A 12,261-nucleotide genomic window follows, 5' to 3' on the forward strand; every position below is an offset into this window, starting at 1 on the left:
TGGAAGATGGAAAAATCTCATGGGAATAAAATTAAAGTTAAAGTGGAAAAATAAAAGTAGATGGAAGTTGCTGTGTATTCTCTAAATTGCTTAGAAAGAAGTTATATTTTATTTTATTTTTTAATTATTTTTTTTTAAGTTTTATTTATTTATTTGACAGACAGAGATGCCAAGTAGGCTCAGAGGCAGGCAGAGAGAGAGAGAGGAGGAAGCAGGCTCCCTGCTGAGCAGAGAACCCAATGTGGGGCTTGATCCCAGGACCCCGGGATCATGACCTGAGCCGAAGGCAGTGGCTTTAACCCACTGAGCCACCCAGGCGCCCCAAGAAGTTACATTTTAGCCATAGATACTCTTTCAGCACCACTCATTTTTGGTATAATTTTTGCAAGAAGTGGAATTAAATAATTGACTAGAAATTTTCTGTACTTATATTTTCTTTTTGGTTTAAAGAAGTGAATAAAATTGTGTCTGAATGTGCATGAGTATAATTCATGTCAGTCTATATAGTGAAATGTTACATTTATCACATCTGTTATTTGATGTCTGTTACTTCAGATATCAGTAATGAATCATGTTCATATGAGAAGAGCATTCAAGAATTATAGTTATAAGTCAATTCATTTTGTGAGCTTTTAATGAATTCATTTTATAGGCTTTTTATAAGTATAATTGATGGCATAAGATGTAATTATAGAAAAATGTATTTTCTTTTGAAAGCCAAATACTATTTCTAGAATTTGTAATTGTTTACATATTTAACATTAATACTTATTTTTCAGTGTTTCTAGCATCTCATTATAATAATATAACATGCCATGTTTCTTATTAGACAATGATCTTGGCAAACTTCTGTTATGCTTCAAAATGTCTGATAAACAAACTGAGTGGATAGAAAACTGCCGAAGACAGTTTTGCGAAATGATGAAGGCCAAACCTGATATAATCAGTGGAAGTAGTAAGTATGTTGTTTAATTTTGGGGGTATTTTTGTTATGAAAATTGTATTAATGAAAGCTGTATTTCCTAAAGATCAGTGTTGACATGTCTGGAGTACATAATACTGATCCCAGAAGTCCATTGACTTCTGAGAAACTTATGATCCTAGAAAACAAAAATTACAATCTAAGATGCAGGGAAGCTGGGGGCCAGAGAGAAGGCAAAAAAGAGGCCCACTGACTTTCACCCCTTAATGACAATAAAATTATAGGCAGCATAAAAACTGCCAAAAAAATACTGAAATCTGAGAAACTACTAACCTTTTTTTTTTAAATCAGTTGAAAGACTGATCTGCCTTAACTAGGTATTTGCTCGGTTTCACCAGCTTTTACTTGAATATACCATACTGCTATATTTTTGGAAACTTTATAGACTTTTTAATTGACACATATTTTGAAACTCTGCCACATCTAGCCAAGTAAATTTAGTCACTCCTAAGGAAACTGAAATTTTATTTTGGGGGAATAGCTTTGTTTCCTAAACTAGCAAATAAATTATTTTATATTCAAGTATTTACATGTGCATTTGTTTTCTAAAAATTATCATTTACAAATTAGCATTGTTTTGAATAAAGATCAAAGAAAAAGGTTCTAATGGAAATATAAGGTAGATTTTTTTGAAAACTAAAATTGTCAACTTCATTAGCCATGCTTTATAGTTTTCATATTTATATCATTTGTTATAAAATTAAAAGTCAGAAATAAAAATGTTTATATTTTGTTGTTGGAGAAATTCTATTTTCTGAGACTAGTGATATAATCTATGGGCAGCTCAGAGATGAATTCCCTAGATTTTCTTTTTGCCTCCTATATCCTAGAATGAGTGATTAAGAATGCCATTAGATGCAGGATAAAAAGGTGGGGGTCAATAAATGCCTACTCTCTCTAGCAAAAGGACCAGGAAAGGGGTAGCTATCAAGACACATTTTTGTAGGAAGTGACCACTTTAATCCAGCCAGACACCACAGAAAATCCTGCTAGCAAGACTTGGGCATAGCCTGGACTTCCCTCCTTACTTGTCAGTAATGGGACACCCTTGCTGCTCCTTGCTAGGATTATAGCAGAGGAGACTTAGAAAGTTAAGGAGTTTCATTATCACTCAGTGTTAACAGGCCCACACTTCCACCTTTCCCTCCACCCATGTATTAGTCTCACACCTGCAACAAATTTAAAATTAGAAAGTAATCAGCAAAGAAATAAAATCCAAAAGGAAATTTTAGAAGTGAAAATACTATCACCAAAATAAAAAGCTAAATGTATTGGTCCAACAATAAAATGGATAGAGGGAAGAATTGGTGACTTGAAGATATCAGCAGAGAGGAAATAGACTGAAAAACAAAACAAAACAAAAAATTAATAGAGCTGCAGAGACCTGTGGAACCATAACAGAAGGTCTAACATTTGTGTCATTGGAGACCTTGAAAGAGGTTAGGACTATAAATGTCTTTGAAGAAACATAGCTTAAAATTTTCCAAATTTATCAAGAAACCTAAATCTAAATCTGTGGATTCAAGAACCACAAACAGGGTAAGCCCAAAGAAATCCACACCAAGATGAAATATAGTCAAACTTCTAAAAACTAAAGACAAAAATATCTTGAAAGCAGAGGAGAAACAACATACCTACAGGGGAAAATCAGTATCATTGGCCATGGACTTCTCACCAGAAAAGACAGAGGACAGAGGAAGTGGCATGACATTCATATGCTGAAAGAAAGAATTGTTGTTAACTTGAATTCTCTATGCATTGAAGATAGTCTTCAGGAACAGAAAATCAAGATATTCTCAGAAGAATAATTTGTCAACTGCAGACCTATCCTAAATGAAGGGATACAGGAAGTTCTCTATCTCTGTACTATCCTCACAACTTCATGATATTCTGTAATTATACAAAAGAAGTCCTCTTAAAAAATGTATAGGAAAGTGAATGTAAACTACTTGAGATCATTGAGAAAAATAATCTGAATATGCTCATAATAATTTGTATAAAAAGTGGACATGGTTGGGTGCAGTAAAATTGTAAACTGCCTGAAACCAATGAGCATAGTGTTAACTTCATGGGGTAAGGAGATGACGGCCATGATTTACTTCTTGAATAAGCAAGTGTTCAAGGAACAACCTCTGGTGGTTACATGCAAGATGGATTGATTGGGAAAAAAATTGGGTCTCTAGTGTAATTATCTTATGATCTGATGATATGCTAAAATGATCAAAGATAAAGAATTAAAAAGGAATGAATCCAGGAGAAATTTTGCATGTTTACAAACACTGTGCTATCTTAGTTTTGGAACCAGCTTTGTTGTGATAGCAGTGCCAAGGGAGAAAGCAGTTATACCCAAGTATCCCTGAATAATCTGTCCTCAGTTTTTCCTCATTAGATAAACCCATGCCCCTTTGTAGTGAGTATGTGTATACACACACACACACACACACACGTCTTACACATTTTGTTTTCATAGTCTGTGTTGTAGCCCCATGGAATAAGTATGTTTAAAAGAGGTGGCTTATAATCTAAAAGCCTTTCTAGAAATACCAGGTCTATCATTTGAAATAAAAAGATCCACTGAAGATTTTAACAAAAAATATTTTAAAATTTTTTTAAGAAAAAAGTATTTTATCGTTTACTTTCTGGACAATAATATTAAAAAATAATTTGTGTTTAAAGTTAAATGTTTCATGATATGAACTAATTTCCTTGAATTATAGATGAAATTTTCAGTGAATTGACAAGTGGTTAGTCATACTGAGATAAATAGCCACTCCAGGAATTATGCAAGTTCGGCTACACTTATGTGTGATTAATTAGATGTGCCAATGAGATTTTAGCCACAGGTTCAACTACCATATATAGATCAGTTTTTGTTATTATTCTATAATTATAACCTATCCCTCAAAATATTTGGAAGTTCATAGGGTTCTTGGGCAAAATGAATCTATTGGAATCAGTAGAAATCCAGGACCTTCTCCAGATAGTTTGGTGATATAATTTTTGCCTAGGACAGTGTGGAAGTAGTTTGTCCAAAAGCCTCCAGTGTATGTATCTAATAGCATAATTTGGCATTTCAAGGTCAGTATTTGCCAGAAAATAGTGTGCTTTGCAAAGTCTGTGATTAGTCTGTTAACTCTTAAGTTTCAAATCATATTGTGTTTAGCTCCACAGATGTGATAGTTTTCCAAATTCACTGAAGTATGTTTAGGTATCTGTCTGATGGCTAGACCTGATTCTGGGCATAGGATTCAAAGAATTGCTTAGCAGTATGCTGTGACCTTTCCTATTAACTTAGGTACTTTATTTCAGTGCATAGCATGTAGCAACCATATGGTTGTGCTAAAATGAGAATAATTATAATGTTAAATGGATATTTCGATTTAAAGTAAACTTTTTATATAACCTTTGTTACTAATGTTTATCTCACATTTTAGTCATATTTAATTCAGAATGATTTTCTAAAAATCATTGAGATGTTCTTAAATTGTGATCTCAAAAACTATATATTTTTTATTTAAATTCACTTAATTAACATATACTGTATTATTTCAAGGGTATAGGTCTGTAATTCACGAGTCTTATATAATACCCAGTGCTCATCGTAACATATACCCTCCCCAGTGTCCATCATCCCGTTATTCTATCCCCTCATTCCTGCCCCCCTGCCAGCAACCCTCAAGTTTGTTTCCTAAAATTAACTCTCTTATGTTCTGTCTCCCTCTCCGGTTTCATCTTGTTTCATTTCTTTCTCTCTGTATTAAATGACTTATAAACAAACCCATGGAGGTTGAAAGCTCTCACCTAAGGGCTATTTATGTATAGATTCGTGGATTAAAAACTTTGAAAGATTTTTCTGTGAGTGAGAGAATTTATCCCTATGTGAAGATAGAAGAGTTAAACAACTCTAAGTTTAAATAATTGACAATACTGGTGCCCTATCTGACCCTCAACTACTATATTCTTATTCCTTTTAATACTTATTTTAATTTGAAGTCAGAATATGAATAGAGTTCAGTAAATAATTTTTTTTTTTTTTTTAGTCTTAAGCCATTAAAATACTGTGGTATGGGACACCTGGGTGGCTCAGTTGTTTAAGCAGATGCCTTCGGCTCGGATCGTGATCCCAGCATCTTGGGATCGAGTCCCCCGAGTCCTTGCTCGGCGGGGAGCCTGCTTCTCCCTCTGCCTCTGCTGCCTCTCTGCCTGCCTGTGCTCGCTCTCTCTCTCTCTCTCTCTCTCTGGCAAATAAATAAAATCTTTGAAAAAAAAATACTGTGATATGTAGCTTGTCAGAGCTACAATTGTTGGAAAGCACATGTTATTCCTGTTTGATTTTACATTTTTTACATGTTCAACACTAATTTTCTTCATGACTTATGTGCTTAAAATGCACTTGGATATGAAAAAGGGTCCAATTATTTAATATAGTTATTGTAGATTATATTATATTATACATATTATATATATAATTTATGTGTATTACATTATATAGATCATATGTATTTATATATAATACATGTTATGCATAATATGTATTATATATTATATATAATATATAGTTAATATATATCAGTCAATAAAATATATAAAATATATATATTCTGCATATGCATATCATTTACTTCATAGATACATTTCTTTACTGGATACTATATATATACTATATAATATAGTATATAGTATAATATAGTATATAGTATAATATACTATAATATAATATACTATAATATAATATACTATATACTATATTAAGTATAATTCAACTTATATACATTTTGAGAGTAATACAACTGATTATATACATTTTGAGAGTAATATATGCAAATATATTTATATATATTTGATATATATATACACACACACACACATTTTAGAGTAATATATGCAAATATATACAACTGATTGTGTACATTTTGAGAGTAATATATGCAGTCATAGTGGCATCATCTATATGGCATCAGTCCAGTCCAGGAAAGAATCATTGTCCCTTCTAAACCAAATAGAGAAAATCTTACTTTTTTTTTTTGACACAGTTCTTTATTGTTTCACTGATAGATAGGCATCTTTTCCAGCTTTTTTTTAAATTGATGAACTCTATTCTTTAGAGCAATTTCAGATTTTGCATAATTGAGCAGAAAGTACACAGAGTTCCCATATATGTTCTATGCTTTACACATGAACAACCTCCCCCACTATAAACATCTCACATTAGGTGATACACTTGTTACAATCAATAAACCTACATTGACACATCATTATCATCCAAAGTCCATAGTTTACATTAAGGTTCACTCTTGGTGTTTGCACATTCTATCAGTTTTGACAAAATTATAATGGAGAAATTTATCCACCATTGTTGTGTCATAGAAAAGAGTGTCACTGCCCTAAAAATCCTGTGTTCTGCCTTTGCATCTTTCCCTCCACCCAACTACTGACAAGTTTACTTACGATCCAGTTGCCTCAAACAGATACAAAGTTGCAAAGTGTATAAAACCTATCATACTGTTCTGGTCTTGAAAGGGAAGGGAGTTGTTATGCCTTGATTGTGGTCTTGGAGTTAAGAAAAATATTTTTTGTATGTGTGAATAATGATGATAAGATATTATAGCCTAATTAGTGATGATTTTCTTTATCAAACTCATTTAGCAAATTCTGAAGTAATCCTTAGAGAATCTAAAGATAACAGATGATTCTTTTCCAGTTTTACATTGAATAGGTTCTCAGTGAAGCAATTAAAATTTAATTTACATGAGAAACATTGTTATGAATATTAAAGTGGTATGTGTTTTGAATTGGACCCCCTTAAGAGTGTAACTGTGAAGAAGTTCAGATGACTTTTATCTACTAGTCTGTGACTTTAGAGATACATTATCATGTATTATTCTTGACCTTTAATATCCTAATTTTTCTCTTGTTTATTACAGCTTTACTGGAATTGCTTGAAAAATTTGTGCTTCATCTCTCTGAAAACCTCTCTGAATGTTACTTCCCCTCAGTGGAATATACAGGTATGTTTTGAGCATCTTGAATTTTGAAAAACAATTATCTAAAAAATAACATTTCATAGAGCTAATTAGATTAAAAATATCCACAAGGTTCCTCATCTTAAAAATGTCTCACTTTGTGCTTTGTACAGTGTGAATATCTTTCAATACCTTCTGTGCAAATAGTTGGGTTTTCTTGTAACCTGATAACTCCTTTTGACCTCTTTTTTTCCTGTCTACCCATCAAAAGTTGTTTTTCATTAAGGCAGTGTCTTCCTCTCTTTTGATTCTATCCATTATCCTCTAGGATCTTGTTTGTTTGTACTATTTTACCTACATCATATATTGATAACTTCAAAATTCACATCTTCTATTCAGAGATCTACTATAAGCTTCACTGCTTAATAGGTAAACATCACCTGGATGTGCTACAGAAACCCTCAAACTGGAAATGTCCAGCAGGGCCCTCACCTCATCATACCTTATTAACATATAACCTTTTTCTACATTATCTGTTTTGGTGGGCAATACAGTCATCTACTGTCCATCTAAACTGGAAACTGAAAAATGATCTAAGTCCATATTTTCTTCTCAATTACCAAACTATGTTAATTCTGTGTTCTTAATAGATCTCAAATTTATCTACTTAATTGATCTCTTCTTTGTTCAGGCCACCATTCTTTCTTTTTTTTTTTTTTTTAAAGATTTTATTTATTTATTTGACAGACAGAGATCACAAGTAGTCAGAGAGGCAGGCAGAGAGAGAGGGGGAAGCAGGCTCCCTGCTGAGCAGAGAGCCCAATGTGGGGCTCGATCCCAGGACCTTGCGATCATGACCTGAGCTGAAGGCAGAAGCTTTAACCCATTGAGCCACCCAGGTGCCCCCCACCATTACTTCTTGCCTAGGGTATTACAACAGCCTCTTTTCCTGGTGTCGCTGATTAGAATCTGATTTCTTTTCAAAGGTATTCTTTATGCTGATCTCAAAGTGATCTTTGAAGTACAAATGTGACCTACTCATTCCTCTACCCCTTGGAAGATCCACATGGACCACTGCATAAAATCTAAACTTCTTTCCATGATACCCAAAGCCTTACATTTTTTCCCTTTTTCTTTCTCTCTGGCATAGTGTCTTTCTCTCCATGCCTTCTGTTTATTTTTCAGGAACACTAAACTATTAGCAGGACTGCCAGCTTTTCCCTTCCCCCACCCAAAGACACATTCATTTATGAAATGCATATAGAATTTTTATAAGCATTTAGACACAGCAATAAACAAAAGAGGGAAAAGATCTTGCCTTCTTGTGGGAAGACAGACAATCTTTAGTAGATCAAACAGTATGGTGTCGAATGAGAAATGCCAAGCAGGAAAGAGGGCTAGGGAGTGCTAGCTTGGGATGGGGGTTACATTATTAAATCGTGTTCAGACTAGCAGAGTTGGGAGAAAGATATGTAGATGTTTTCAGGAGAGGAAATTCCAGCTGTTGACCAGGAAAGAGACAAGTATGGCTGAACATGAGTATGCGAGAAGCATTGTCGGTATTGAAGTCAGAGAAGGAAGGATGATAGAGGGTTTTTGAAAGTCACTGCAGGGTCTTGAACATAGCCACACTGGCTCTGATTTGCATTTTTACAAGAAGATTGCTGTGGCAGCTATGTTGAGCAAAGATTGAAGGGAGGAAGAAGGCTAAGGCAGGGAGATGAAGTAGGAAGCTATTAAGATCCACATGAAAAGTGGTAATGGTTTGGATGTGGATGTCAGTGGGAGATAGTATTTAGATTCTGGGTATATTCTGATGATCGAGCCAACAGAATTGAGTGACAGATTGACAATGGCATGTGAGAAAAAGAGGGAATCAAAGAAGACTCCAAGTTATTGATCCAAGCCACTGGAAAGATTAAATTATCATACACTGAGATGAAGAAGAATGGGGGAAAAAATAAGTTGGAGAGAGGAAGTGAAGAGCTTGCTTTTATGTTATGTTTTAGATACTTGTTATATATTTAGGGGCACCTGGGTGGCTCAGTGGGTTGAGCCTCTGCCTTCGGCTCGGGTCGTGATCTCAGGGTCCTGGGATCGAGCCCCATATCGGGCTCTCTGCTCAGTGGGGAGCCTGCTTTCCTCCCTCTCTCTCTGGCTGCCTCTCTGCTTACTTGTGATCTCTGTCTGTCAAATAAATAAATAAAATCTTTAAAAAAATTCATAGATACTTGTTATATATTTAAATGAATGTATTTTTTATACATTGGATATTTGAATCTGAAATTGAGGGGAAAGGTGTTGGCTGGAAATATACATTGCTAAATCATCAGCTTAGTATATAAAGCCAATATGCATCTCTGTCATGTCTTTCTCATATTCTGACTTAATGTCTAATTCTTCATGTGACAGTAAACTCTTGTAGCATAGTTTTTATGTCTTATTTGTCACATCCTCTGCAACTAGAATGACAGTGTTAAGAAATATTTGACAAAAGAAAGATGACCTAAAAGAATGAAGGAGGGAGGACTTTATAAACAGTGCCAATCAGTTTGTCTTAATTCTAACAGGCAATAGATTAAACCCTCTGAGATTTCTGAGCAGAAGCTTTACTTGACTCATCTGTACTTTAGGAAGATTATTTTAGTGACTGTGTAAAGGATGAACTAGAGTGCAGAACTGAAATCTGCCAGAGGTGAATCTCCAGGCATGAGGGTCAGTAAAGTAGAGAAGTAGCAGAGACTTATGAAAATAATCAAGGGATATTGTTCCTCTTATAAGGGTAATATGACTTCTCTGTTTGCTGAAGAAATCCTCATTTAAATATTTATTCAAGTTAGACACTCTACATTATATTTCCTTAAAAAGAAAAATATATGCTTCCAGTCTGGCCCAGCCTATCCTTCTGGTCCTGTTACTTACCACTAATCAAAGGCCCCCTTTGCATTCATGCCACTGAAACTTTCTCCTCCTGTTCCTTGTAGATGAGCTTTTCTTCCCCCATATGATTTAACTGTAAAGTTGCAGCTAAAATGATCACTTCCCTCTTACTCCGAAGTAGATGTTCCTCTTCTCTGCTCATTATATTCACTTTAAACTAGCATTTTGATATTTATTATATTGTATGTGGCTAGTTCAAATTATTCCATTATGTCTCAAACTCCTTTGTACCTTCAGTATAGTATTTGATATATATATTTATTGAATTAAATATATAAACTGTAACATCAGCATCTGTATTCACACCAATACATTTGTGTAATAATTCTAAATATATTGATATTTACAAATATACATATGAACATATACCTAATTATTTAACAGCCCCTTTAATGCAAATTTGGCAAAGGGATAAAAGAGAACTTAAGAAAATTAGAACAAAGAAATGAGAAGAAAATGTAAGGTAGCATTAAATAGGGATTAAGGTAGGTGAAGGCAATTGATACCTATTGAGTACCTCTTGTGAGTTAAATAGTGTGCCAAAGTACATAATGTGTATTATATTATTCAACCCTATAACTGCTCTTTGCAGTAGGCATAATCATCACTTTTAAAATCCAGAGACTGATGAGCAGAGGAAAGAAAACAGAGATTGTGAGGAGAGTTTTGAAGAAAAACATTTGTGAAGAAAATTATAACTTTATGAATAAACCTGAAAATGTATATGAAGAGATACAGAGATTAATGGTCAAGTCTATGAGTATGAAAGGAAATAAGAAATGATAATTATGGAGATTTGCATGGCCCAGAGGGTTATCTCCCTAGTCTTCACTATTATCTCCAATTTCTATAGCTCCCCTTGGCACATTGTTATGTTGTATCAAATTTTCTGTAGATAATCTGTAATTAACATTACGTAGTATACATAATCTAAATACTCAAAAAGACTAATTGCTCAGTGTGATTATATTCAGTGCCCTTTGTAGAATTTCTAAATTATGATGTGGGAGATCTCAGATGTTGGCTCTTTTGAATGTATTATCTAGGCAGATAAACCCCAAATGTGAATTTAAAGTCTTTAAAGTCTCTAACTGAATAGCTCTCCACTGGAATTTTAGAGTACAGCCAAAGATAAAGTCACTTCCTGTTTGATTGTATAATATATGTTATTATGATATGGTAAACTTGTTGTTAATATCATTTTCTTCCCATGGCTTTAGATATCCTCACCCTTCACCCCTTTTTTTTGGCGGGGGAGGCTGGTGAAACAATGATTTCTTATTGTAAAATTTCTCTGTATTTACTTTAAATAAATAAAAACCATGTTTTGATATAAAAAATGCTGGATGGATATATTCAATATTTTTTCATGTTTCTTGAAATGAGAAATTGATTGTCTTTTTAAAAGTGACAGCTTGCTTAAACCCTAAGGTAGCTGAAATTAGAATAACACAATCATCCATCTGTTGTTAGTTCCCTCAGGATTCCAATCTATTATAAAATTTGCAGATCTGGAAAAATCAAATTAGTTTAGCTGTTTATCCCCTTAAAGAAAGAGGAATGAACAAAGTTCTGCACATTTGCAGTTTGTAAATCTATATAAGTATCTTTCCAAGTCTTAACCAATATTAATTTTTTGTTGGTTCACTTCCCTGGAATGAATTGGGGATTTTTTTATCCTAATGTAATTGCTTCTTTAAATGATAAACTAAGTACTCCTTTAAAGGTAGGAAATATTTTTAATGTTTTATCTTTATGTTGCTAATCAAGCAGTTAGAAAGAAATCAGAAAATTTTGTATTGTTTCACCTTTTGATTATTAAAATACTTTTCAAACTTAATATATATATATATATATATATACTTTTTTTGGATATTCAGCAAATATGCTCTTTGCCACCTTCCATTTATGGAGCATGTTTGTGAATATGCTTAATAATAGCAAGGAAGTATATAATATGAATTAATTACGATATCCTCAAGTAGGGGAAATATTGCATCCACCTAAAATGATGAATTAAATAAATAGCAACAACTAGTAAAATAAAATAAAGAAAACTGACATTTTTCAGCTGGCTTCTTTATTTTCAGGCAGTGTGCCTTTAAGTATAGTATTTGTACTGGGTTGTTGTCAAATGAGGGGTTTTATTTCAAGTGTTATAGGTGTTTAGTGGAAAGAACAACCAGTGTTGACTAGTACCATTGTGAAAGACAAGAGGAAGAAGCAATACTGCAGCAAGAGGAGTGGTGCTAGTATGGCTAAAACAAAAAGTAGGAGAGGAGGAGTCTTGCAGGAAAGGGTAATAACAAAGACATGGAAAGAAATCCTTTCTTCTAAATAACGCTGACTATACCAATTAGGGGCTGACACTCTTAC

General features: G+C 33.6%; 1 protein-coding gene across 5 annotated transcripts in view; it reads left to right on the forward strand.

The window, feature by feature from the left end:
• Positions 1–12,261, forward strand: part of TBC1D32 (TBC1 domain family member 32) — a 248,840-nt gene that overhangs the window by 187,670 nt on the left and 48,909 nt on the right. For all 5 annotated transcript variants that reach the window (XM_059177703.1, XM_059177706.1, XM_059177704.1 and 2 more), the window contains 2 exons: positions 830–955; positions 6,907–6,990. In XM_059177703.1, the coding sequence (XP_059033686.1) occupies positions 830–955; positions 6,907–6,990 (210 nt within the window). The remainder of the gene's footprint in view (positions 1–829; positions 956–6,906; positions 6,991–12,261) is intronic.

This window comes from Mustela lutreola, chromosome 6 (genome assembly GCF_030435805.1).
Source record: "Mustela lutreola isolate mMusLut2 chromosome 6, mMusLut2.pri, whole genome shotgun sequence".
In the NCBI taxonomy this organism is placed as follows: Eukaryota; Metazoa; Chordata; class Mammalia; order Carnivora; family Mustelidae; genus Mustela; species Mustela lutreola.